At 35.2% G+C, this 26,209-nt stretch overlaps 2 protein-coding genes across 2 annotated transcripts in view; one reads left to right on the top strand and one right to left on the bottom strand.

The window, feature by feature from the left end:
• Window positions 1-1,961: 1,961 nt before the first annotated feature.
• LOC123311722 lies at window positions 1,962-2,977 on the bottom strand. The gene is made up of 2 exons (XM_044895796.1): window positions 2,432-2,977; window positions 1,962-2,378 (listed from the first exon to the last, which is right to left on the bottom strand). Exons 1-2 carry the CDS (start codon window positions 2,516-2,518, stop codon window positions 2,070-2,072), a joined length of 396 nt encoding a protein of 131 aa, XP_044751731.1. The 5' UTR covers window positions 2,519-2,977; the 3' UTR covers window positions 1,962-2,069.
• Window positions 2,978-9,148: 6,171 nt separating this feature from the next.
• The window catches only part of LOC123311667 (sodium-dependent neutral amino acid transporter B(0)AT3-like), an 84,649-nt gene continuing 67,588 nt past the window's right edge, over window positions 9,149-26,209 (top strand). Inside the window, exon 1 of the mRNA XM_044895737.1 lies at window positions 9,149-9,793. Coding sequence (XP_044751672.1) covers window positions 9,740-9,793 — 54 coding nt within the window. The 5' untranslated portion in view covers window positions 9,149-9,739. The remainder of the gene's footprint in view (window positions 9,794-26,209) is intronic.

Below are 26,209 nucleotides of genomic sequence, written 5' to 3' on the forward strand. Positions count from 1 at the left end.
CTGCAAAAACTGGACAGAGTTCAGTTTGCTGCCATTCTCCCCTATTTCCTGACTGACATAAGTATCAGATCAATGAATACAGAAATATATAAATCTGAATTAAAAAAAGAAGCAATAATTAACATATGCCTATTCCAGAAGATTTTAGCTGACAGATTCTGTGATTATACAGATATATAAACAAATGCCTCCCGATCGTATGATGCTGATTCGGTTGGATATGGGATATGGACTAGCTTTGCCGGTTAAAATTTGTGGTAGACTTCCGGATCATTGGTCGGTTTACACAGCGGAGACATTCGCTATATGTAGGGCCATTCAGGTGATCATTGAGAGGAACCTCTCGAGAGCGGTGATCGTATCAGATGCTCTGGGTGTGCTCAATAGACTGAAATACGGTAAAGTTGATGCCGACACTGATGTGGTTACGGTGAACATTTTAACACTGCTTGCGAGAGCAAAGGCTGCCGGTCTGCGAATTGCTCTAATGTGGGTTCCCAGTCACTCTCATGTTGCGCATAATGATACTGCGGACATGCTGGCGAACCGAGGCAGGGGTCTTTCCGGCCATTCCCAATTAAAGGGTGATCCAAGAGAATTATGGCCGACCTTTAAGAATAAAATATGGAAGGAGTGGACGGAGAAATTTGAAAGGATTGGCCTGACCAAGAGCAGACTTCATGCATCGATGGTGAGACCGAGCTGCTTCTGGAGAGAGACCTGGTTCAAGGGTCTGAATGGACCAAGGTTTACTATCACGACAATGATTAGGATTAGGTCGGGGCATTCTCTGACGCCTGCTCACTTGGCGAGGATAAGTATTAGGGACTCTCCGTTATGCAGCTGTGGTGAGATTGGCGACCTGAAGCACATCTTCTTTGTCTGTGGTGATAATTCCCATAATATAGATAGGCTATTTCAAGAACTTCTTGCCCTAGGGCTAACAGCCCCCATCAGTTTGTGTGAGGTTTTTCTCTCCCCCAGGCCCGAGGTGAGGATCTTGTTGAACGACTTCTTGACTAGCTCACATATAAGACAAAGTCGCATTGTCTTAGATTACATGATAACGTTATTCAGCACTCTTTACTTCCTAAGTGTCCATTTCCATCCAGTTCCCCTACATGTTTTAACTTTTATACTCTAGGGAAAAAGCAGTCACTGTATTGAAAGCCTAATTTAAATTTCACCATTACTACTGTGCTAGAAGTAACTTCTTCGCAGCTTGATATAGATTCATTCTAGACTCCTGCGCCCCTAGGAATCAGGCTGTCAAACAGTAGGTACCATCTACCTAGAGTTTGGGAGCATAGCCGACCGGCTGTTCCAGGGTTCACTGTCTCTCTTGATATGGGGGACCGCATATGAGAGGACAGGAACTACCAGAAAGATGAAGAAGAAGAATTTCGTATTTATGTTTGTTTTATTCGTTTTTTTATTTTGAAGAAATGTACATAATTGTTTTAACCTAATTCATTTCAATTCTTCCACCCAAACATTTAATAATAATAATATCCAAGCAATATCAATTTCGATAATCAGTTATGTACTTACAGAGCCTTAATTTTTTCCGGAAATGACGAGAGAGTTGTAAAAATACAAACTGAAATGGTCTGCAGCTATAAAAAGGAAAACCACTGTAATAAGTAATTATAATTATGGATTCAATAGTTTTGATAACACGGGTCAACACCAAATTTGACTTTGACTGCAAAGCGAGGGGTAAATATCTGGCCAAAATGTTGTACACCATAAATCCTTTGTTGGAAATAAATCCCTAGAAATCCTAATAAATCCCTTGAAATCCTGGTAAGCTACCAATAATTTCCTATAAATCCTAATAAAAGCCCTAAAATCCTTATAATTCAGAAAAAATCCCTATAAATCCCCATAAATCCGAAGAAATCCCCGTAAATCCTATTAGCTTAGACGCGAGTGAAAGGACTAGTAATAAGATGCATTCAAAAATTTAAAAAAATTTTTATTAGCAACCCTTATGTAGTAAACAAGACTAACTAAAATACAGTATTATTCGCTGTCTATATTTTCTAATAATAACTAATAATATGTCATCACTTCTGCTTTTTATTAGAGTAAGCAATATTAATCTGACTCAACACGTCTTCAGTGATATTGAAAATACCCGATTCTTTCTCCTTTATTGCTATAGGTCCGAAAAATATATATTGTGTTTCTACATTTGACAAATCTTCTTTCCCAGGCCATTTAAATTCACATTTCTTTCTTTTATTCTGTTTTAAAAATGTGATTTCGACTATTGGATTATCGGCAGTACCATCAATATGCCTCAGAAGTTTTCCAATAAACCATCCTTCGTCATAATATACGGCATAATATTTATTATTCTCTAAGAAAATTGTCAAGCTCGATGAACTGGAATGTTGGTTGTAGTATTTTTTGTCTGAATTTTTTCCTTGATATTCGCCTTCATTAAAGTTAATTCCAATACCAGCTTCAGAGTCATTTTCAGAGAACGTTTCTGTACTTGGACTGTCGTCATATTTTATGATGGTATCATCTTCAGAACTATCTGAGATATCTCCAGAGTTCTCTCTCTTACCTCTCTTCGAGCTTCTCTTTATGTATGTTCCTTTGGATTTTAATGAATTCAACTTTTTGCGACCTACTTCTAGTGCCCTTTGAGGTCTTTCTGTACTTTTTACAACAAAACGTTGTAGTCTGTCTGTACTAACCCTATTTTTAGTTTCCTCTAGCAACCAACAGAGCGAAGATTTTCTGATAATTTTCGATTTATTTCCAACAGTGACTCGGACATATGGACCATCTTCAATTTTGTCATCCATTAATTTCTGATCATAACTTCTCAGAATTAAGTTATCCATAACTCCGACACTCGATATGTTGCACAAATCCTTGAACAAATGACTATTTGGATTGTTCAAGTCATCGCCGTTAATTTCTTCATTTTCAATTGGTAGAGAAGTGAAATGTTGAAGCCTCGGTTGAAGTTGATTTGGTGAAACATTTGGTGAACCTCGGTATGAACTATCACTGTTGTCGATCATGTTGTCGTCGATCTGTATATCCTCTTCATCTTCTGGACTTTTATCCTCGCTTTCATCTTTTACAAGGTCTTTTAATGGTGGAATTGTAGCATTATACATGGTGTTTTCTTCTACAAACATGCCAAGTTCTCGCGTATGCGCTAGAGCATCTTGTCGTGCACGCTCGACTGCGTCGGCTATCATAGTATCCATATAGTGTTTTAAATCTGTAAACACCAGCGAATTCGTGTCAATATTCATTTTCTCTTGCCGTTTTTGTTCCCTTGGAAATGAAATGACATTGTTCAGATCGTGTATAATATTATTTACTGTCTTAATTCTCTCTAAACGCCTCAAAATATCTTTAACATTAAAGTTAATCACCGTCGAATACGTGGAGGTCATGGATCTCATAGTCCTAAACGTCTGTTCACATTTCTGGCTTCCAAAAAGTACAGGTAGAAACATGTCGCTTGATAGAGATGGATTTTCACGAATGTTTACGACAATATTAATTAATGAGTGTGCATTCAACTCTATGCAAGTATAGCAGTTTGATGAAATGAAATGCTCTCCGATTTTGTATTTGTTTATTGTAAGCCACTGACGCCAAATTCTAAGAAAGAAAACGCAATACCACATTGAATAAATTCGATGCGTTACATCTATTTTGGGATCTAAAAACGAATCAATAACTAAACGCATCAATTTTAAATAAGCAACGATGCCTTTATTCTGTGGATCCTTCTCTATCAAATCAATAACGTGATTTGAACATAATTTCTCTGCGGCTTTAAAATTCATCTTGTCTTCTAATTTTAAATCAGATTTTGTTAACAAGTGTTTGTCCTTGGAGTGCTCTGCGATCAGTTGTTCCAGTTGTTTAGCAGTTGCATAAAAATCACCAAACCTTAACTTGATTTTTTCATTAAGCAATCTAGTACGTAACTTGGTGGCTATATGTACCGTATCTTGAACATAAGAAGCGCAGTCTTCTGTAGAGTAATTTGCTTTAAACCATCTCCATTCTGGTCGTGATGAATCTTTAGTAGAAGACAATTGAGCGCCTTGCCTCATTGCCTTCAGAAGACGTGTATCTCCATCAGATCCAAAACCCAATACAGTAGCACCTCGCTCCTTCAAATTTAATTTGATATGTTGCCACCTTTTCGTAACATCGGCGGCTGTGAATCTGTTATCTGTGCCGAAGATTGCAAGACAATAACCTGGCGCATTTTGTGATATAGGCTGGGCCATAATTACATAGGCATAATTTGATCTTATAGCGTTTTCAAAGTGGTCCTGAATTGCTTTTGCAGATGTTGCTAAAAACGTGTCTCTTGCCGGTATTCCATCGACTAATGGCATCGTGAATCCAACTAACTTATTAGTCCTCGGATCATACTCAATTTTACTGGTTACTCTAGTTGCGTCCTCACTAATCCACAAAACTTTAGGTAAATTTCTTTGCTCCATAAACTGACAAAGGCCATCAAAGTCGAAATACCCTTCCTCTGTGTTAGGAGAATTTTTTGCAACAAATTTATTCAAACAGCTTATGGATGGTAAAGTGCTCTTCATATTTTCGTAGAGCGTTTCGTATAGCAGTCTCCCCCCTACATAAAATAAATATAATGAAAAGTATTTAATTCTGTCATGATATGTATTCCGATATTTTGACTGGCTAGAGTTTTTGGCAGACAAATCAAACAACCAGCGCAAAAGTTGGCCTGGTGAGTTGGTATCATCTTGATCTTGAGGTTTCTGTACAGTAGACTCAAAATTGACTAAAACACTTTGTAGTTGCATTCCCAGCTCATCTTTTCGTTCGATGATATTTTTAGTGAAATTGCAAACTTCATCGACGACAGAAAAATAGGAAGTGATGCAAGTTTGGTTATTCCCAGAACTAGAAATTTGGCTCAATCGTTTGCGTTTAGCCCTTTCTAACCTTTGATACTTTGGAGATGACCATTTAGATAAAGTGTGGGATAAGGTTGACGATGAGGTTTGAATGCTCGAGTGGACCATATTCAAGTCATTGGAAGACACCGAGGAAGACACCGAAGCGGACTCTTTAGGAGTATATATTTCGCTTTGGTTACTTTGAATGCATTTCTGAATGAGATAACTATCGTCCCAACTATCTCTGGATGTACTCGCCTGTGGCTTCGATATGTCCTTACAGGTTTGATAACTTTCTCGAATAACTTGGTTGGATACAATGTTGATTTTGGGTGCATTTTCTAGTTCCTCCGAGACTTTATCTTCAACAGGGGATATGTCGGCAGAGGTCACTGTTGAAGATCTTTCAGGAGTTATAAGAATCATATTATCCACGAGATTATCCAGCTCATTTGGCTTTTCACGAGGCTTTTCACGCAGTTCTTCATCATCTCTAGTGAGGATATTTACAACTTCCCTAACTTTTGTTTCAGTTGATAGGTTTTGTCTCGAGTTTTGTTGAAGAAAAGTGGTCAAAAGATTTTGTCGAGGTGGAACTCGGTGTGGACTCAATTTTTCCTTCAGTTTTTCCTTGCAGTCTCGCTTGCAGTATTGGTATTGCGTAGGTGTGGCATCAAATTGCTTTAAGTGTGTCATAAGATGCTTGTAAAAGTTACCATATACCCATCTCGGAGCAAGATTTTCTTTTTTGGGTACCCTCAAAATTTTGTGTGAAGTTTCACAAAAGCATCGCATTATACAACATACTTCATTCCGCTGACCATACCTTACCTCAAATACAATTCGTGAATAATTATCTTTCAAAGTATTCCAAACATCAACATTTGAACATTTGCCCTTCAGCCAATTTTTTACAGTCATTGAAACAAGGCGAGTCTCATTCGTGAAGTCGATTATCTTATCCCGAGTCTTATTCTGAGAAGCGCCTTCAACACCACCTGCAAAATAAAATTATGTATAAGGTAAATAAATCATTCGAGAAAAACAGTATTCTTCGGTTTAGGGCGGGTGCAGAAAATAATATGGATTATTGAGTTACCGTGTATATAGATAGGTAGACACTTAGACAAAGATTATCCAAGAACTTTCAATTTAATCTGGAACCGAGTCTGGCACTCACATTTATTTATTTATTGAAAATGAATATTTCCTTGTCGTTATTTTCAGCATATGCCTAATGATAAGTATTGTATTAAATGACCTATATTAGAAAGAATAGGCCAGAAAACTAACTGTCGGAAAATATGAGGGTACAGAAGTCAGAAAAAGTCATACGTATCTGAAGACGGTAACTCGATAAATGGATCTATAATCAAATAAAAATTATATTAAGAGGAATTTATTACCTTCATTACTACTCGATGTTTGCTTTGCCGATATGCTATTATTTTTAGATGATAGGGCATTATTTTGATCAGAATATTTGTTTTTGAAGAATTCGGCAATGAGAAATATGGTTTTTCTTTGCCCTGGAACAAACTTAAAGCATTCTTTTTTCTGATGAAATAACCCATAGTAGGATTGATATTCTCTTTCTTCAATCACTAACGGCGCTGTTTCGCGCATAAAGTTTTCCATATCAAGAAGATCTTGATCGCAAATATTTCGTAGTACCAACGGATTATTGAAGCCATTAATCAATAAAACATTTTTAATCACTGGCGAAATGGCTATATTCAAAGCATTTGCCACCTCAACAAAAACGTCTTGCCTAATATCCTCCGATTCCTGCCCGGTTTCCTCCATTGGTTATTGTTCTTTAGGAAGCCAGCAGCTCAGTTAACGATAACCTTGAATCCTAGCTAGAATCCTAAATTGTAAAAGGAAAATTTTAATTCACAAACCACTGAGGTTTCAAAGAAATCAATGAAAACTAAAGTGAAAATGAGAAAGCCTCGGAGTCTAGAGCCGCCAGGCGTGGGAAACGGGTCTACGAGTGAATTTTTTACGACTACTTCCGAAACTCGTTCTGATATAAAAAAAACAGTTTGAGAAACATGCTGTAAAAAAGGATTTAACATCGTAAAATAAAAGAAGAATTCCTGCAGTAGTCGCTCGACCACGAATCCCTATGAACATTATGATCGTTACAGTGAGTTTTATTACGAAAAAAAGTCTTAAAAAAACAACAGGCCGTCGTGGGGCTATCTGAGATGACGATATTATATCGTATTGTCATCCAATATAGACACTTAAGTGAAGCTAATAGGAAACCTGTCAAAAGTTGAATACAAGATTTCACTCTGCGAACTGGACATAAACCTTGTTATGAAGAAGATTAAATGGATAAAACTCACCTTAAGTTCCACTAAGGGTGTCAAGGGTTGTTAACTCACTAATTGATCACTATAAATCACCAGAAATAAACTGGAATAATAATAGTTGTATCATTAATATTCTCTCGCATAGGCTGAACTAGTGGCCATTGCGTGCCGAAGACATGCGTAAATATCTAAAATGTAATGTAATTGGTCGAGATCCTCGAACGATGGACACGTGGTAGGCGATTGCTTCTGCGCAGTATATGATCATTTGAATCCTGGGTAAATCCTTGGTAAATCCTCGATAAATCCTTGGTTATCAATTGTAAATCCTTTTAATTCCTCATAAATCCTCATAAATCCTCATAAATCCCCGTAAATCCTCATAAATCCCCGTAAATCCCTGTAAATCACCGTAAATCCCACAGACTGTACACCATAAATCCTCAGATATTTACCCCTCGCTGCAAAGCATAAAATTTCGATAGTTTAGATCCTAGTTAGACGAAAAAAAAATATATGGCATGAAAAAGTTTGCTTCTGTGTTTAGGAGACTGATTCAACGATAGCATTTACAATAAAAACAAGCAAAATGTGGAGACCATGGCTTGTCTTGATTCCAAACAGGAAGGTCAAAATATGCTTCATAGGCTTCAGAGAAAACGTGAGATGTCTTTAATTCGTATTTCACGTCACGAATTATAATAAATTGACCACATATAAAACAAAATGCATCAGCATCGTATTTACACTTTCTTGACGATATTTGAAGTTTGTCTGGGCTAGTAAACAACACCTGATCATTGTTTATGAATCGAGTGCCCTCTAGCGGCACCTTGTAAACGTAAACACCCCACTCTCATCGGACGGTCTTTTTGAATTATTAAAAATTATAAAAAAAATGAAGAACGACTATTAATACTATAACTATCACAAAAGCAAACTTTATACCAAAAAAAGTTATTTTCTTTTCGTTTTTGTGCATAATCAACCGGAAAATCCTAGTATAAACGTTAGGACAAAGAACAAAAATTTTTTTGTAGAGTCGTGTAATTCATCATTGAAAGTCACTTCTAACCACGTTCAGGAATCCAAGTTCTTAAAAACATCACTTTTACGTTAAAAATTTGTGCAGTAAAACTTTCTGCGCTGAAATGGTCTGCAGATATAAAAAGGAAAACCACTGTAATAAGTAATTTTAATTATTGATTCAATAGTTTTGATAATTCATCATCAAAAGTCACATCTAACCACTTTCAGAAATCCAAGTTCTCAAAAACTTCTCTTTTACGTTAAAAATTTGTGCAGTAAAACTGTCTGCGCGAAAACTTAAAGCACACGCTTCAGTTAAGTTTTTGTGGTCTTTTCAAATATTGAAACAGATTTTCTAAATTTCGATTTACAGGGTGTTGTTTCAAGGATTGAAACAATTCATAATGTTTTGCTAACCCGGACCTGGATTTTACTTGCGGTTATTGCATGATATATTTGACCTCTGAATATCAAATACGTTTGCCAAATATGAAGAACATATACCGGCTGGTTCGTCTGATATGGCCTCAGGAACAAACGAGCAAAATTCATAAAACATTCTGTATCTCGGCTACGAAGACAGTAAGATCCAATAAATGTGGTATCTCCAGAACCTCCTCGGTGCCACCTATTCGGCTATTGAGTATTTCCGTTTCCCAATGGAACACCCTGTATAGGAGATTTTTGATGAAATGATATATTCTGATGAGTTCTAACATCTGTTAAACGTAAACTAGAGTAACCTTTAAAATCATCCTGTAGACACGATTCACGTAGTTGTTTAATAAAAAACATTAATCGCAGAATTATCTTTTGATAAAACGTTACATCTCTACCTGTATTGCATTATCATCATTATCTCCCATTCTTGTTTTTGTTTATCTGAGCGATAACGAAACACAGGTTTCGTGTTACCTGGCTCGCAGTGTTTAGTTCGGTCAACTTCTATTTTCTAAGACAAGCGAATAAGGATTTTTACGATACCTACCAATTATTCAGGTGCATCAATCGACACGCGTGAAAATAATCCAGTCTCTTGCAAATAATCTGAATAAAAGCAAAAGTGCAGAATTGTAACGGAGGCATTAGAATAAACAGACTACTACTTTCACAATATATGCAAACTAGAGAGTCAAGAGCGTTCCGCATATTTTAAATGGTATTCAGTTGTGATTTTCATTGGACCGTAGAAGGTTGTCGTATGGTATGACGTTGATCCATCGTTTTGATTGCGAGTACTCGACTCGTCCACTAATTAACAGTGCGTGTGTTCGTGTGTTCTTCCTTAACTCAACTTTTAATGAAGTTAAAATTTGACTTATCAGTTTAACTTATAGAAACATTGTCATTCTCCGAAGATTTCGTTCGTCAATAATGTGAGTGTTGTGAATAGATCAACTAAGGATAAAAAAATAAGAAACGTTTTGATCGAAGTGAAATTCAAATTAGGAAACGAAAATGAGGGAGAAGTGGAATAAAGAGGAAAATAGAGAGACAAGGGATGATGATCCGGTAAGTTATGAGTTGCTTGTTTAATTAAATACAATTTCTATAACTTATCCGCACTGTTACCATGATAATGATAATTATTTCATGATAAAAATAATGAAACGAATATCGATAGGTACCTGCAGGTGCAATACTTTGTCACTATTTTGGAAACAGATTTCACGATATTACAGTGAGAATAAAATTGGAAATACGATAATTAGATGGGTTATGACTTTGATATTTGTCTCTTTTTGTTTCTTTGGCCCTTTAGCGAGAAGCGGTGAGAGTTATAGGAGAACATCTAGCAAAATATATTCGCTCTTTTTTCTTCGTAGTCAATCGGTTTTTGGGTTTTGACTCCTGAAGCCATGTATAGAACGTTCATTATAACATTCTGAAATATTTTCACTTATACCGGCTGAAAGGAGTATACCTATCATATCTACTTTTGTTTTTCCCCATGACACAATATACATTTTGAAATATTTCGATTACTTTGAAGCACTTTTCCTTCGACACTTCGACACAAATATTCAGTATTTTGAAATTTTTTTCCACAAGAGATTGAAAATAAAAACCAGTGTACCTACTATTCCCAGTGGAAAAGTGCCACTAGAATGTTTTTATGGTTTTTATACATTTTCGAGAATAAAGAAGCTATGGCACGTTTTCGAAATCGACAAAATATCATATCTAGTCTAGAAGTACCAGAAACCGCCAAAATCAAGCAATTTGGGATATTACGCGTGTTCGACTATCACACTGAAGACACTGCAGATGCTATTGTGATAGCGGAACTAACTTATCGTTAGATACTTGGGACAAATAAGGCTCATGCAGGACATAATAAGACCCACTTTGCACAAAACTGCAACAAAACATGAACCCCATCTCATATTTAGGTTCCAATTTATTAGGATATAAAAGTACCTACGAGTAACTTTACATAGATGAAGCATCGCCATGTGTTTTATGAAATTTTCATGAAGTTAGGTCCTTGCTAGCAATCTTATTTTAGCTTGGAAAATATGAGTTTGATTCTATTGGTGAGTAGCCTAATTATTCAATTATAATTTTATTGATTGTTTTTGGTTTAATACCTCACAATTGCATTGTCCGAAATAAAGCCCATTTATACTTATACCTCTAAAAACACATCTAATAAGGACACTTGTTCATCATGGTACTGCCCTCTATGCCAGGAATCACGGACGCCATATGAGACGTTGCATTCAATGCACTTCATGGGCTCATGAGGAGTGTTTAGGGTATACATACAACATCTGATGATTATATTATGAATCAAATGTGATGCATGAGTTTGATTTTGGTTATGCAGGAATTTATTTTATGTTAAATATTCATTTTGTTATAAGTTTACCACAATGTTCTTCATTACTGTCACTTCTCAATATTTTATTGCATTTTCATTATATGGGCCTTATTAGTGTCATTGACAGGAATAAGAGTAATAAGACCCTTTTACAGTGTTTCAAAAAAGCACGATATACAATTCACTTTTTGTCAAACGAATAGTTACTTCAATGATGAAAAAAATCATATGCATTGCATTTAAAAAAATAAAGATAAGTCAATTTGAAATTCGTCATGTTGATAGTCTTTTTGTGGACACTGCATATGCTAGAGATGCTTTATTATGGCTGGCTATGATTCTTTGAAATCTTGTGTTTCAATCTATGTAAAGTTGTCATTGGTATGTTCAAGGGTTCGTGAATTACTATTAAATAACATAGCATCTACAGGTATCATTTTTTTGGCAAAATAACGAATATTTCGAAAACTGTTGAAGGAAAATATGTGTCTCATTTGAAGAATCAAAGTCACCCCTTATTTCTTTATTGTGGGACTCCCGATATATTCGAAAATATTTTTAGGTTGTGCTATTCATGGGGTAATTCAAGTTTGCATCAAAAAATTTTGCTTAACTTTGACGGTTACGCTTATATCGTCCGCTGTGGCACTAGTGGGACACCCTGTATTTGTATTAATGTTTGAATATATTTTTTTTCAAATTCATGTTCTGAATATAGAGTTATAAGTATATGACTTTATGTTTAATGTACTTTTATTTTATTCTGTTTCTTCTTAGGTGGGCCTTATTTGTCAAGTGGGGTAACTTTGGACGAAATATGAAGTTTTCCACCGAATACAAAAAGTGCAAGGTGAAAAAATATTGAAAAAAATAATATAGATTCTTTGCTATCTTCTTTGAATATATTTCATATAAAAAATCGTCAAAATTAGGATAAATATATTTTTTTAATTTAAATATATATAGTGTCCTAACTTCCCCGTACACATGGGGTAAATTCGGACAGCACTCAAATTGATGTAACTCCGCGTGTTTAATGAATTCGGACACCAAAACTACTGAAATAAACATATTTTAGTGGTTTTTGATGAAAATTTGATATAAAAAGCACGTTTGCATATTTTTGAAACAATTATATATTTTGGCACACCATACATTTCAGCTGCCTTCCATATATTTAACTTGCGTCTTCTTTTGTAGTTTCTGACGATTTTGTTATTTGTAGGTGTCCGAATTTACCCTAACCTATATCCTTACCTAACCTATATCATTATCGGCAAAAAATATCACCTAACCTCAAATTTGGCCAGAACGTAGTTTATACCTCAGCTTAGAACGGCAAATGGTTATGTCAATCTATTTCATCAGTGCTAACAGTTTGAACTAATTATAAATCGTTATTTGCATTATTCTTTAATTTTTATTTATCATATCAAACTCAACTATACCTACGACAAAAGAACACTACTTCTGAAACGGATTTGAAGCTTGTATCACATTGAACATATTTACAAGATACACATGTTCGTCAGCTACCCATAATGAGACGGCACTGCAGCTTAATTCGATTTTGCATCGAATTGTCCGAAATTACCCCACTTGACGGTACCTTAGTTTTGTACTTTACTCATCAGTATATCTGGTTGTAACAGAGTAACAGTAGGTATCCGGAATTTAAGAGATACTCAATATAAATTTGTTTTGGGTTTAATTAAGGGTCTCCACAAAGCCATAACCACAATCAAAAAGATCAAATCATTATGGGGTCTCAGATCACTTTTCTCTAATACTGCCGCGTTGGAACCGTGCCAAACTTCAACCAATGAAACAGATCTGGGATAGGAAAATTGTGAAAAAATTCCGAAAATTTAGAAGTAAAACAATTTTCTAAATATCAAGTTTTGTCAAGGGCGGATTTAGGGGGGGGGGAAGGGGGCACGTGCCCCCCCAGACGGACGGATCTTTCTATGCATACTTGAACTCTTAAAAATAAACTTGAAGTTCATTTCTCACAGTTACTGTTGAGTTTTTTGCTCGTCTGCCCGTTGTGCCCCCCCCCCAGAAAAAAATCCTGGATCCGCCCTTGAGTTTTGTCCATATATCTACTATCCAAAACGCCACATTCAGAACCTCATCCTACCTTGATCACTTCAAGAGCCTGAATCTTTTCTTTCAAAAATCACAATGTTAACGGACAAAAGTGATTTAAAACGAATTCTTCATCAAATAGTCCAACATATCAACATGATGTTTGATGTTCTGTGATATCAATAAAGGGTCGTAGAGTGCAATCGCGCTGATCGGTGGCTTGTGTTTCGACAAAACATTTTGGAAATGCTTATTGCTCTCGAGCTCTTTTATGGTTCACTGAGCCTTTTCAATAAAGGGCTCGATCAACTAGGAGCTAATTACTGTTTTACAAAGAGCTCGAAGGTACATAAAGATTTGACCTGCACTAAGCACGAGGTTTGGCACCGCTTGGACCTCCTAATTGTAGGTCACATGAAGTTTACGATCATTATATTTCTAATGCAAGTATAATAAAATAAAATAAATATGAAGGACATAAAATGATGATATTGATATTTATATCAGTGAGTGTAATGCATCTGAATCAATTTCGATCATGATTATTCTTACGAATGACGTCCCGCTTGTATTATCGGAAGTAATGAGAAATACATTATCTTTTCCATCAAGATATTAATCCGTTCAGTTTTTGAATGGGAAAATACCTAATGGAAACGCAGTGGCGTAGCCCTGCATCAGTGTCAGACAGTAGGCCCTCATCATGTAGCCAAACACAAATGAAGAGTGACAAATTTTCACAAGGACACGAAGCATTTATTTTCACGCATATATTCAACAGGAAATTTGACATCTCATGGAGCCTCTCAAATCTTTGCTTAGTTTGCGACATGAAATGGATAAAAGCTACCTAGTTTTAACGTTAATGTATTTCAGGAGTTTATTCTAGAGGTAAAAATATGACTGAATACAACTATCAAAATGCATCCCAAAGGCGCAAGAGCCTCTCTAACTCGACCCCCAAAATACAATCAATTGGCGATAGCTTTCTCGAATTTTGGAGGATAAACTGCGTGTTTCATAGAATTACTTCAAATTTTTAGAAGGTACGTCGGTAAGTGATCTGATTGACATTTCAATCGAATAAATAGACTGCAAAATATAACAGGAGTCTATCACTTTGAAATGATAATAAAACACGAAAATTGTGTGGGCGTTTTCTACATTCCTGTGACTCAACAATATTTTGAATTGATAAAGATATGGTGTCATATTCAAATGAGGAAATGGCTGATATGAATTTAATATATTCAAAACCAAACTTGCGTGCAGACAGACGATTCTATGAAGTAGCCTTTACTGAACGAGTTCTTTGAAGCGAAAAAAAGTTCGCGAATCTCTACTGGAGATTATGTGAAAAGGCAGAAAACCTTAACGTGGTTAAGATTGTTCTACCTGTACGGTTGAAAATGGAGAAACCGTTTTGGAAGTTCTAGGAGCCAATATACTATCACAAAGGGGAAGTAGTACATACGATTAGGGATCAAGACGATCGACATTGGTTGCTTTACAGATACTATCCCAAATACGGAAATGTGCCACATCTTTGAGCAATAGCCTGAATTACGAACTGATACGGTTGAAAAAAAGAAATTACCACGGAAGAGGTAATACATATTAGGAATATTGAATAATTTTTAGTTTTTCCTCGATTTCAGCGGAATTTTTGCAATATATGAAAAAAAAAAGAATCTCCAATGTCACCCCGTCGTTACTTTTATCGAAATATGTCGAAAAACCGTCGAAAAATGATTGTGAAAACAAGTTTTATAGACTCTAAATTTCAACTTTTTTTTCTCATAAAAAAACAACTAGATTGAAAAAAAGAGACGGGATGACATCAAGACGTTTTTAAACCTCAATTAAAGAAAAGTCAAGGCTTCACGTACAACATTGAAAGTGTAAATAAGGAACTAATAAATGCCGTTTTTAAATGGAGATTCTTGAGGTAATACTTTCCCTTAAGCCCGAATCAATAATGATTATATTCGAACCAACCAATCCGTCACAATAAAAATGCATTTCATTTATATTTCTATCACGCATGCAGAAAAAGAATCTCGACATATATTCACGGAGATTGAGATAATGTGAATTAGGTAGGCCGTATTCGACTTTGACAACGAATAAAGATCGTTTCTTCCTGCTTTCCTAGAAAATACAATTGAATAAACAGCTTATACAGTCCACTTCCCTCTAAAAATGGATAATTGAAAGTACATTGTAAACAAGTACCGTATTCCCAGTGATAGAGTGCCTGTAGAAGGTTTTTTTATTTTCGAAAATACGGAAGGAATGACACATTTTCTAAATCGACAAAATATCAAAATTTTATTATATCTGCAAGACAAATGAAGATATCTAGAAATTATTTTCACTAATGGACTTTTCACGAAAATCGAGCCAAGGACTTCTTCCAACGTTTTCACCTATCTGAGCCGGAAGTACCAGAAATAGCTAAAAATCAAGCAATTAGGGGATACCCTATACAGTTACTCTCGGGACACCTTGTATGAGTCGAGGCCCCATATAAGTCTGAATTGACAATCTCGAAAACTATCATTCAGATTCAGCCCATTTACGAAAATAATCGGGAAATGTGGCCTGACGAGAGGAATTGATTGTCACCACAAATTTTTTAATCACTGAGTTTTACTCTTATGAATAATCTAGGACCGCAAAATTAACCGGAGAAAAAAATTCACCTGAATTCAATCTTGAATAACTTGGCCAACTTTGATAATTGTTTGACAGCGGATTAATTGTATACTTTGACATAGGTAGCACATAAAATTGAATTTTGCGCTTCTGATCATCCTGTGAAAAAATTCAAGAAATGGATGATATTTCTCAATACGACATTTCCAATCTTTTCTGAACAATTTGATTTTTTATTCATATTGATAAAACAATTCTTAAAGAAAAGACACAGATTCAAAAAAATTTAATAGTGCTCTATTAGCTACAAAAAATTTAAACATAAGATGACAGCAGCAGTATTGTGATATGTTCATTAAAATAGTTTTCTCCAGGAGCCTCAGTAACAGCCAGTGTTGCCAACTCCAAAAATTCCGTGTCCCTAGATTCAGGGTCAAAAGTCGCTAGAAAGTCGCTAACTGACTTCTAGGTCTGGGTTCAGAATTTTGTTTTAAGGCTAGTAGCAGTAGCAATTTGAAAAAGAAGGAATCACAGTCTGGAGCAGAAAGAACGAAAGAAAGAAGGACATGTGAAAAGAAATTTATAAAGAATTATAACTTAACATAGGTACATAAGAAATGCCGCTAGCTAATAAAGAATTATGGCATTATTTGATTCAAACCTGTGACATCGGTAGGAATAAAACCAAATTGTTCAGAAAACATAGGATTTTAAGATGTACTGATAAATATTACTCAGTTCCAAAATTTTCCTGCAGTGTTCAGAAATCAAGCGTGAAAGGCAATTCTTTGTGCTACCCTGTACGTCAACGTATCCATTCATCCTGTTCGTAAAAGGACTTGATGAAGATGAATGCATCAGTAACTTTCAAAAAAATTATCTAAATTGGTCGAAAAAATTAGCGCAGCGCAGGAATTTCCAGAGAGGCTGAAACATATAAACACAAACTGTAGACCGGTTTCGAGATCATTGTCCCTCATCAGTACATACAGTACATACATCTCAACCGGAGGATGGCTTCTTCAAGCGGAAAACTTAGTTATTCGAGATTGAATTCAAGCGATTTTTTTTCTGTCTGGTTCATGGTGTACATGTGAACAGATTTCGTCTTCAGCGTTGAGTCAAACCATTGAGCATTAATTATTAATTCAATTAAGGGTTGAATACTCAAATACAACCGTTTGGGACATGAATGTTATGTATAAGTGATTTTTGGTGAAATGCTTTGACTAGTTCTAACTCGTCTTGAAAAAAGATTCATACGAAAAAAACAGCTGTAGGTTTAAATTTTTAAGAAATATTTTAGTGATATTTCAAGGTGACTTGAATGACCATTGAAAAAAAATTGATATGAAGATCTTATGGTATGAGACATACAAGGTGTTCCGAACTCCCAGATAAAATGGAATACATTTTATACCCACAGTATTCTGGATCATACGCTGTGAGATTCAGCAGGTTTAAAAATGACGCCGCCAAATAACATTCGATTTGCAGGACCGTATTCGATAAATTTGGATAGTCCTACGAAGTTCGCGAAATCACCCTGTGCAGGGAATTTTATGATTTTTTTGATATCTGCATAAACTGTACGATTCATTCATTCAATTCTTCAAATAATAGAGCATGGCGCCATCAAGGTTGCCGAGTAGGTTCTATATTGTTTTTTTATATAGGGGGCTCAGTTGCTTAGCCGGCTAGATCTCCTGACTTAACTACAGTAAATTTCTTCTTTATGGGGATATGTGAAGAGTAAAGTTTAGAATGAAGGAATAAATAACGGAGTGTTTTCAAAACCGTGTTAGATGAAATTAGGAATGAGCTTAGGTTGATACAGAAAGCAATAAATAATACAATTGACCTGAGAAATGTATTCGAACGGAAGGCCTTCATTTCGAATACATATTGAGAGCCACTTAATCTACACCTATGTATTTCTTACATTCATCACTTCATATTTTCTTCTTGCTAATTGAATGTCTATAAATTAATTAATCATTAAAGACTCATCCTTGAGTTACTCTTGGGAAAACGTATATTTTCCATCATATAAAATATGAAATTAACATTCAATAATGTATATTCACTTGATGAAATTCAGTAGGTAAGGATCGTAATTCACCATATTATGAGATGAAGAGAATGATAAATATTGATCCGAGGGGAAACATAGTTCCTAACAAGAAAAAAAATTCAGCCAACCTTCACGGTGCCGTGAGATATTATTTGATTAATTCAATGAATAATTCCTACAGTTTACGCAGGTATCGAAGGAATCATGACAATCGCTATGCAGGCTGATACCACCAACTTAGAACAGCTGATAAACGGTCTTGCAAATCGAATTAGATATATTGTACCGTTTTCTTGAACCTCGTGGGAGCTATCTTCATTCCAAATAATCAGATAAATCCATGACTCCGTTCAGGAGGTTTAGTTATTTTAGTTTTCATTAAAATTTGAAAAACCTGTTAATCTGAATATAGTAGGTACTCCTAGATATAGCCTACTAAAATAAGCATACTATTATGAAAAAAATTGCAAGCAAATCATTAAATATTGCTGAAATAGCTTCGGATATGTCCCAATATGAATATTCTAAGTTATGCTAAAGTCGAAGGGGGGGGCTAAAATCTGCCCCCTAACTTTGTGTTTTCGTTTTGTTTTTCGATCATATCTCCAGTAAGATTAGAAAATTTGAAAAAATTGTAGGCTTCTGTTTACTTTAGCGCTCACCTTTGGATTTTTCATCAATTTCAATGAATTCGAATGTAAGCCATAAGAGAACTCGATTAGTTAACGTTTTCAGTTAGTTTATTCTGAAATATGTGGGGAAATGATCAATTTTAGATGAAAATATAAATGATGGTTTTGAGGTTAGGTTAGTAAGACAGTGAAATATCATATATTTGTATATGAAAATACCATTTTAAAATATTAGTAAAAGGAACAAACGATTGGATTTAGTTATTCAAGCGCTGAACAGGGAAAATATTTCAATTCGACTGATTTATACGGAATATTCGCAATTTTCATAAGAGCTTTAAAAAATCATATCTCATAAACTACAAGTATCCTGAAGTTGAGACATGTACAATCGATTTTTCATACAATACTCTATATAAAAAAATTTAAAATCGACGACAAAATCGGAGTTGGGCTCTAATTCAAACTTTTATCCCACCCGTTTCCGTTATACAGATCCTCAAAGTTTGACCAATTCTTCAGAATAGAGAAAAATATTTTTTTCAAAAGTACCAGTTTTTATGAAATATCTCCTTGAATAACTTATTTATTTATGTTAATCTGATGTCTATAATAGCATGGAGAGATGAAGTAACCCATTTCATAACAATTAAATTTCGAACTTTCGATCAATGGAAAAGTGAGCTGTAGAGAGAGAGAGAGAAAAAGTTTATTTTATGGCCATCGACCTGAGGTCCTTCAGCCCAATTATAAAATATGGAAACTTAAATAGGTACTCAAAGTCAAAACTTTGGATTTATACTGCCTATACAGCCAAAATCAATTTTCCGAAAATCGTGCCAAATCTTGCTCAATGTATCTACTATTTTCATCACTCAGCTAACGACATAGCAATGGAGTAAAAAAGGTAAGAAATCAAGAAGAAGAATCAAGAAATTTTACATTCCTTGTACTACAGTGTTAGGAGTATTTTTAATTTCACAGTTAGATTATCATCATACTCCTTTCAATCTCACAGCAGCACAGGAAAATTCGCAATACTTTATTTAAAATTCACAAAGTCCAAGACAGGCCGTTTTGTAAAACGCATTGAAATAAATAGAGAAAAAGAGAATAGTAGGTAAGTCTTTGACTCGTACAAATATTTTAACAGTAGATTCTTGAGGTCAAAAGATTTTTTTTCCCTGCTTGCAGCATTAATACCGGAGAACTGTTCGCCATAGGCAAATCCCTCTACACTGAAATGTCTCCGAACCAAAGAGATGCTATTATCACTTCCCTTTCTGCCATCCAGTTTATATCCAACATCTACACACAAAACGTATTATCCAAATCCAAGAGAAATGCCATGATCTCAAAGCCTACAAAAACATATCCATCATAATAATCTGGACTCCATCCCATATGGGCATAACCGAGAATGAACAAGCAGATCGAGCAGCGAATTTGGCAGAAACTCCGAGCTCACCCCCAGATCCCCCCCACAGATCTCAAGACCACCCTAAAGAAACAAACCGCTCAGGAATAGCGAATAAGATGGGACGCATGCTACCAAAAATTACACGACATCAAACCAATGTAGACACACCTCGAAATATAAATTGCCTTGAAAGAAAGCACAAAATCGTGATTAAAAGACTCAGAATAGGACACATGAAATTAACTCTCCTACACCTAATGTCAAATTATGATCCCCCCAGCTGTGAGTACAGTCCTCATTACGGAGAAGCAGCTCACAAAAAGAAGCCAGAGCAATACTGGACTATTTGAATGAGACTCAATTAAGAAAAGACTTCTATAATTACTCACTTGTACCATTCTAAATTATGGTCTCCTTTTCGTTCAGTTTCCAGATCCGTACCAATTTTTGACGATATTTTCAATTTTCTAATGTACCTACATATACATATGTATGTGTAACTGCCACCTCATGTTCTTTGAAATTCTGGTAAAAAAAGTTATTTTTTTATGGTTTTTCAACAGCCTCTATTTTTCGAACCGAGCCGAATCGGAAAAAATGGTATAGGACGCAATTTTTCTTTGACCTCAAAAATCGAGTGTTACATATTTGTACGAGTCAAAGACTGACCCTGTATGTCGTAATATATTTGTGAAAATAGTAAACCATGCATTGTATAAAATTTGGGACTTTTTTTGATAATTAGTTTTCGGTGTACGCGAGTTTTCATATTTTTAATTACTACAGCTCACTTTTCCACCGATGTTAAAAAGTGATCCAACTTTGGTGTGAAATTTTTTTTGAAATGGTTGACACAAAACAGACGTTCGGATCCCATTCGACATAGAATCTAGTGCTAGAGCACTAGTGATAGATCACTTTTTAGATTTTACTTTTATAACTATTAGGTTGTTTGGAACTTAGAATATAAAATAACAGGAAGGAGCATATTGCTCATTTCAATTTGACCGGAATAGAGGAGAAATATGGCCGACATATATTTCCGTTTCAACAGTGGCGTAGGACAATGAAATTTCTAAAAAACTAACTTCAATATAGTCAGTGGATTCTGATTAATCAAAAAAATTAGGAAAGCACTGACGTAAAGTCTGAAACTTTTTCACTCTCGTTGAAATTGATAATCAAAACGGAAATTCACCCCGCCTAACACTGCTTGGCTATATACTTAATGGTATTAAGGTCTATGACTTAACATCACCTACGCCCATGGAGTGTTATTGTCATGGGATAACCTTGTTATGTCATGAAATTCAGAAACTCATAATTAATACCTGATATTCAGCCTAAAAAAATCTCCTACCTATAACTTATTCACGGTAAAATATCCGAAATCCTTATTTCCAGCAAATTTCAAGAATCCAAATTACCAAAATTAAGTTTAAACATCACTTTGTTCATTTGGCCACAGATAACAGAATCATTTGACTTCCAAGTCTGCCACTTTTCAAATCAGAATTTGGAAGACCAATATGGCCGTTTCCGTCGCACAATTCCCGTCACATTTATTCGAAAAAGCTCCTTCCTGATATTCTATGTTCTAAGGTTTGGAATTATTCCGAAAATATTTTCGATTGGATTGGAATATTTTTCTTTATACTAAAAAATTGGTCAAACTTTAAGAACTTAAAGGTATAAGGTATAAGGAAAACGGATAGTCCAAAATATATGCGTTTAGTCTGCTTGGACGCAGAATTCATTGCTTTTTTAACATTCATGAAAACCATTTGTGTAGACTCTTCAGTTCCACAGGAGATATGGACGAAAACACATTTCATAGTCCCGTCCTTTTAACACACAAATCCGTCGATGGGGAAAACCTAGGTTTTCCATATTGGGATATAGCTAAAGCTATTCCTGTGAAATGTCTTTGGTTGCAATTTTTTCATATTTAGTCGATTTTAGAGTGTAGCGCTACTGGTCTTATACTACATATACATATGTAGATATTTCGTTATCCTCTTGCTGATTATCCTCTATCTGCTATCAGAATATTTCCTATCTTATCCGGGACAGCCTGTATAAATAATATTCCGAAAAGGCATGGATTAAGTGACGAATTATGAGAAATATTCATAATGAAATGACAGTAAACCGGTGAATAATCAATAATTTATAAATTTCATCAGTCTACTTCGGAAGCATTAGTAATGGTCATTTCCGATATGATAACGTTGATCGATATGTAAATGAGGTATCTCGGCCGCATCGTCCTATCCGTTCTACTTTATAATTTGAGTACCTCAACCAAACATATTTTCTAAATTTGAATATTCATCATTCCTAGATTTCTTCGAAAAAATTCTTTTGCTGGTAGACGATAACGGAAAGGTAGCAAAACCCAAGATTTGTGAAAAAACGCAAGTAAGGGAAATCCGCAGTGGTTTCAAACGAGAATCTGATTGTAGGGGAGTCCAAAATGGACATTTGGGATTTACTCGGTTGTGTCAGATCAATATAATAAGGGGGGATACCCTAGACCTGGGGTGCTCAGAATCACCTGCGATCTACTTCAATATTATCAGACTCCGATCGATCGACTTTGAGAAACTGCAAGTAGGTATATGTAATGCAGGAAGTTATTAATAAACAGTGCGTCTTTGACCTAAAGGAATATTTTAATAGTAGATTCTTGAGGTTAAAAGAAACACTTTTTTCCTATATAGGTACCATTTTTTTCGATTCATCTCTAATAAAAAGATATAGCCATTTTAAGTTTTCATAATGAGTTGTGCCACTCCTGGAAAAACACCTTCAGCTAAATCTGTGACAGTACACATCTGTGGATCTTTTGAACAGAGTTGTCTTCAGCCAAAGTACCCAATTTTCGAATTTCACAGATACTTTTTAATTTTTGAACATCAAATAACCCGAAAACGGCACATTATACGAGAAAATATGAAGAATACTTTTATTTTACAAAACGTTCAAATATTCATTAGAAAGCGTCCAACATAGTGGCAAGAGTTGGTTTCTTTGAATTTTTAGTACACTTTAATGGTTCGAAATGCTTATACTGAGAAAACTGGAAGACATGGGTGATATCATGTGTTGGAAAAGATTAATCAAATAAATGAAAAACTATATTCTGATATTCGTTTCATTCGATGAAACCGTTTATGAGATTAACTGAAAATCTCCTGTATCTTTTGAATCGAGCCTATTCGGAAAAAATGGTGAGGGAAAAAGTGTTTCTTTTGACTTCCAGAATCTACTGTTGGAATATTTATACGAGTCCGACTCACCCTATAGATCAGAATCGGCTTATTTTTTACGAGATCGACTCAAAAATCTCACGATCTTACGATGGACCGGTCGATCGCGATCGACAGTTTGAGCACCCCTGCCCTAGACCATACACTTAGAGACATGGACTGTGCCTTCCCTTTCTATCTGTGCATGCAATACGGTCAAAAAAGTGACTGAGAGAAAGTGAACATCGGGCATGCTAGTTTTCTTTTTCTAGAATTTTGATTGGTCCGGACTCACCTCTATGCGAACACAAAAGAGGCAGGTAATGTCACGACATTTCTCTCTTTTTATAAAATAGCCAATTTCATGCTGGCATTGATCATTCCATGTATCTATGGGTATGCCCTAGACCTAGACCGTGTAAACTACTCGGTATAGGTACTCGACACTGTGACAGTTTAATCTAAGGAAAATGAGAAGACGTTCTCGAGCACGTCGCATTTTTATCATTTTGAGGGAAATGACAATAATAACATGACCGTTTACCGAGCCTAATCAACAAAAACATCGGAAAAGGTCCCAAAATAGTTATTTTCCTATCAAGTGCGGAAAGTGATACTTGCCCGCACGAAACTGCCGTTGCCCGAACGATGCGAGTTCGGGTAAGCAGTTGAGTGCGTGCAAGACACTTTCCGCAAGAGTTAGGAACAATATTTTTTCTACAAGCGCTTGAAATATATAAATATATCAATTGCACGATACAGATCATATCTCATTTGATTAATTCATATAAAATGACAGACGTAATTCTGTCAACGATGAGAAACCCATAGTAATGACATGCAGAATTACGTCTGTCATTATATATGAATTAATCAAATGAGATATGATCTGTTTCGTGAAATGGATATATTTATATATTTCAAGCGCTTGTAGAAAAAATATTGTTCCTAACTCTTGCATAAAGTGTCTTGCCCGCACTTGATAGGAAAATAACTATTTATCTCATCATGTGCCTCAAATCTTTTTTGCATTCATTATGAAAGTTATATTTAATGCAGTTCTCTACAAGTTCTGTCGAAATTAATTTTTCATTACCTAACTAAATAATAAAATACACAATACTTCACGAAGAAGATACAAAAGTAATCATGTGCATGTTTTTTAGATAGAGGGGGAAGGATCATCGATTAATTTCGGCCCAGAATAGCGCTAGAGTGCGAATAACCCCGCCGGGCACAATACCGTTCTCAATTCACATCATTGTTTATCTCCCTTGTGTTGGCGCATTATACCTTTTTGTACGGAATACAGGGTAGCTTGATCAAATAATGCAAATAAATACTTGCGGGAGAAGTAAATAGAATTATTGAGTTCTACAGGAGCGAGCAACCAATCTATGGTTTGATTACAGCAATCTTGTGCTTGGGGCATGCAACCGACTGCTTACTGAGACGGATATATAATACTATAACGAAAAGTAGTATCCCTTAACAAAATTGATATTTGCTCCATACCTGGAAGCAATTTTACTCCCACTCATTATTTTACAAGCCGATGTGAAGTACCAAAAATAATTACCCGAGGAATTGCCAAATATTTACTTGGATTTATTGATAAATTATATTTTCCGAACAAATACAGTTATGAATGTGACAATCAGGTTCCCGTACAATGTTTTCATACAGGGTAACTCATACAAATATTTTAAGAGTAGATTCTTGAGTTCGAACGACAAAAACAAATTATACGATTTTCACAAAATGAGTGTTTCGCTATCACAATAGCTTCTTCCTTCTTCAGGTGGGTTTACCTTTGCCTACCTAAGGGCTATTGTGATATCGAAACACGTGTCGTGGTTTAAAAACTCATTTTGATAAAATCACATCTCTTTTGAGTTTGAGAACATTGAATTAATTTGTGTTCTACCTTCAAAAATTCAATTTTCCTTTGAAACCCCTTTTAAATTCTTCTCGTAAATGAAACAGTTATCTAACTTCGTCATCCATTATAAGGCAGAATACAATCAACCGAAATTGAAATGGATTTTCGGAACGTACTATTGGATTGTTCTGAAAATTTGGGTTCTAGGGTTTACGCTTCTGATCTATCTGATCAAAACCTTTTCAATGTTGCGCGTTGCCGCTTATAAGAAAAGATACTACAACTTCCGCTATTTCAAATGGGACACCCTGTTTATAATATATTATACAATTAAGTATAACTTTTTTCGCTTCTCTATCCTCATCTGAACATTTTTGTCTAGTACTTCCCTATCCCTTTTCCGGATACTTACGGAGATATTAACCGTTTTCTACACAAAATTGCCAAAAACATGGATTCAATCAAATAGGCATAGAAAAAACATTTCATACTTTAGAAAGGTAAAATTTTGAACACAGGTCACTTAGATCCTGAGGGGTGATTTCCGTGTAAAAATAAATTGGTTTGTGATATAGGAGGTGCAACAAAATTCTCCATCAAAAATATGTAAGTAACTGAAATGTGAATGCTACGATGTTATATTGAATATTACATATTAATTTCTGATATAAATTGTCAAAATTTAACTAAGTTTATCAATTTAAAACAACGTATTGCACAGAAATAACACCTTTGACGTATAGCAGATAACATTTTACTCCTGTGTCCTCGTCAAAGCTCTATTCGTTGTCCATAATTTAAAATTTTTGTAAATTTTTACGAATTTCAAATGAAAATAAAGCACATACGACTGCGTGTTTCATTGATATCAATTGATTCCAAACAATGTTAAGATGAAAAATAATGTCCTCATCATAAAACAAAACCATACTGCTGATCCTTCAGGATGTTTGTTTTCTGATCGAAACAAAGTCGATAATACACTGCGCAAAAAAATTAACGCACATTCTGAAAATCTCAATTTTAATGAAAGTTAACTCTACATTGACTTTATAACTTATTTTTTATGTTTTCTCGGAAAGGTTTTGAACGAAACAAG

The sequence above is a fragment of the Coccinella septempunctata genome, chromosome 1 (assembly GCF_907165205.1).
Source record: "Coccinella septempunctata chromosome 1, icCocSept1.1, whole genome shotgun sequence".
Lineage (NCBI taxonomy): Eukaryota > Metazoa > Arthropoda > Insecta > Coleoptera > Coccinellidae > Coccinella > Coccinella septempunctata.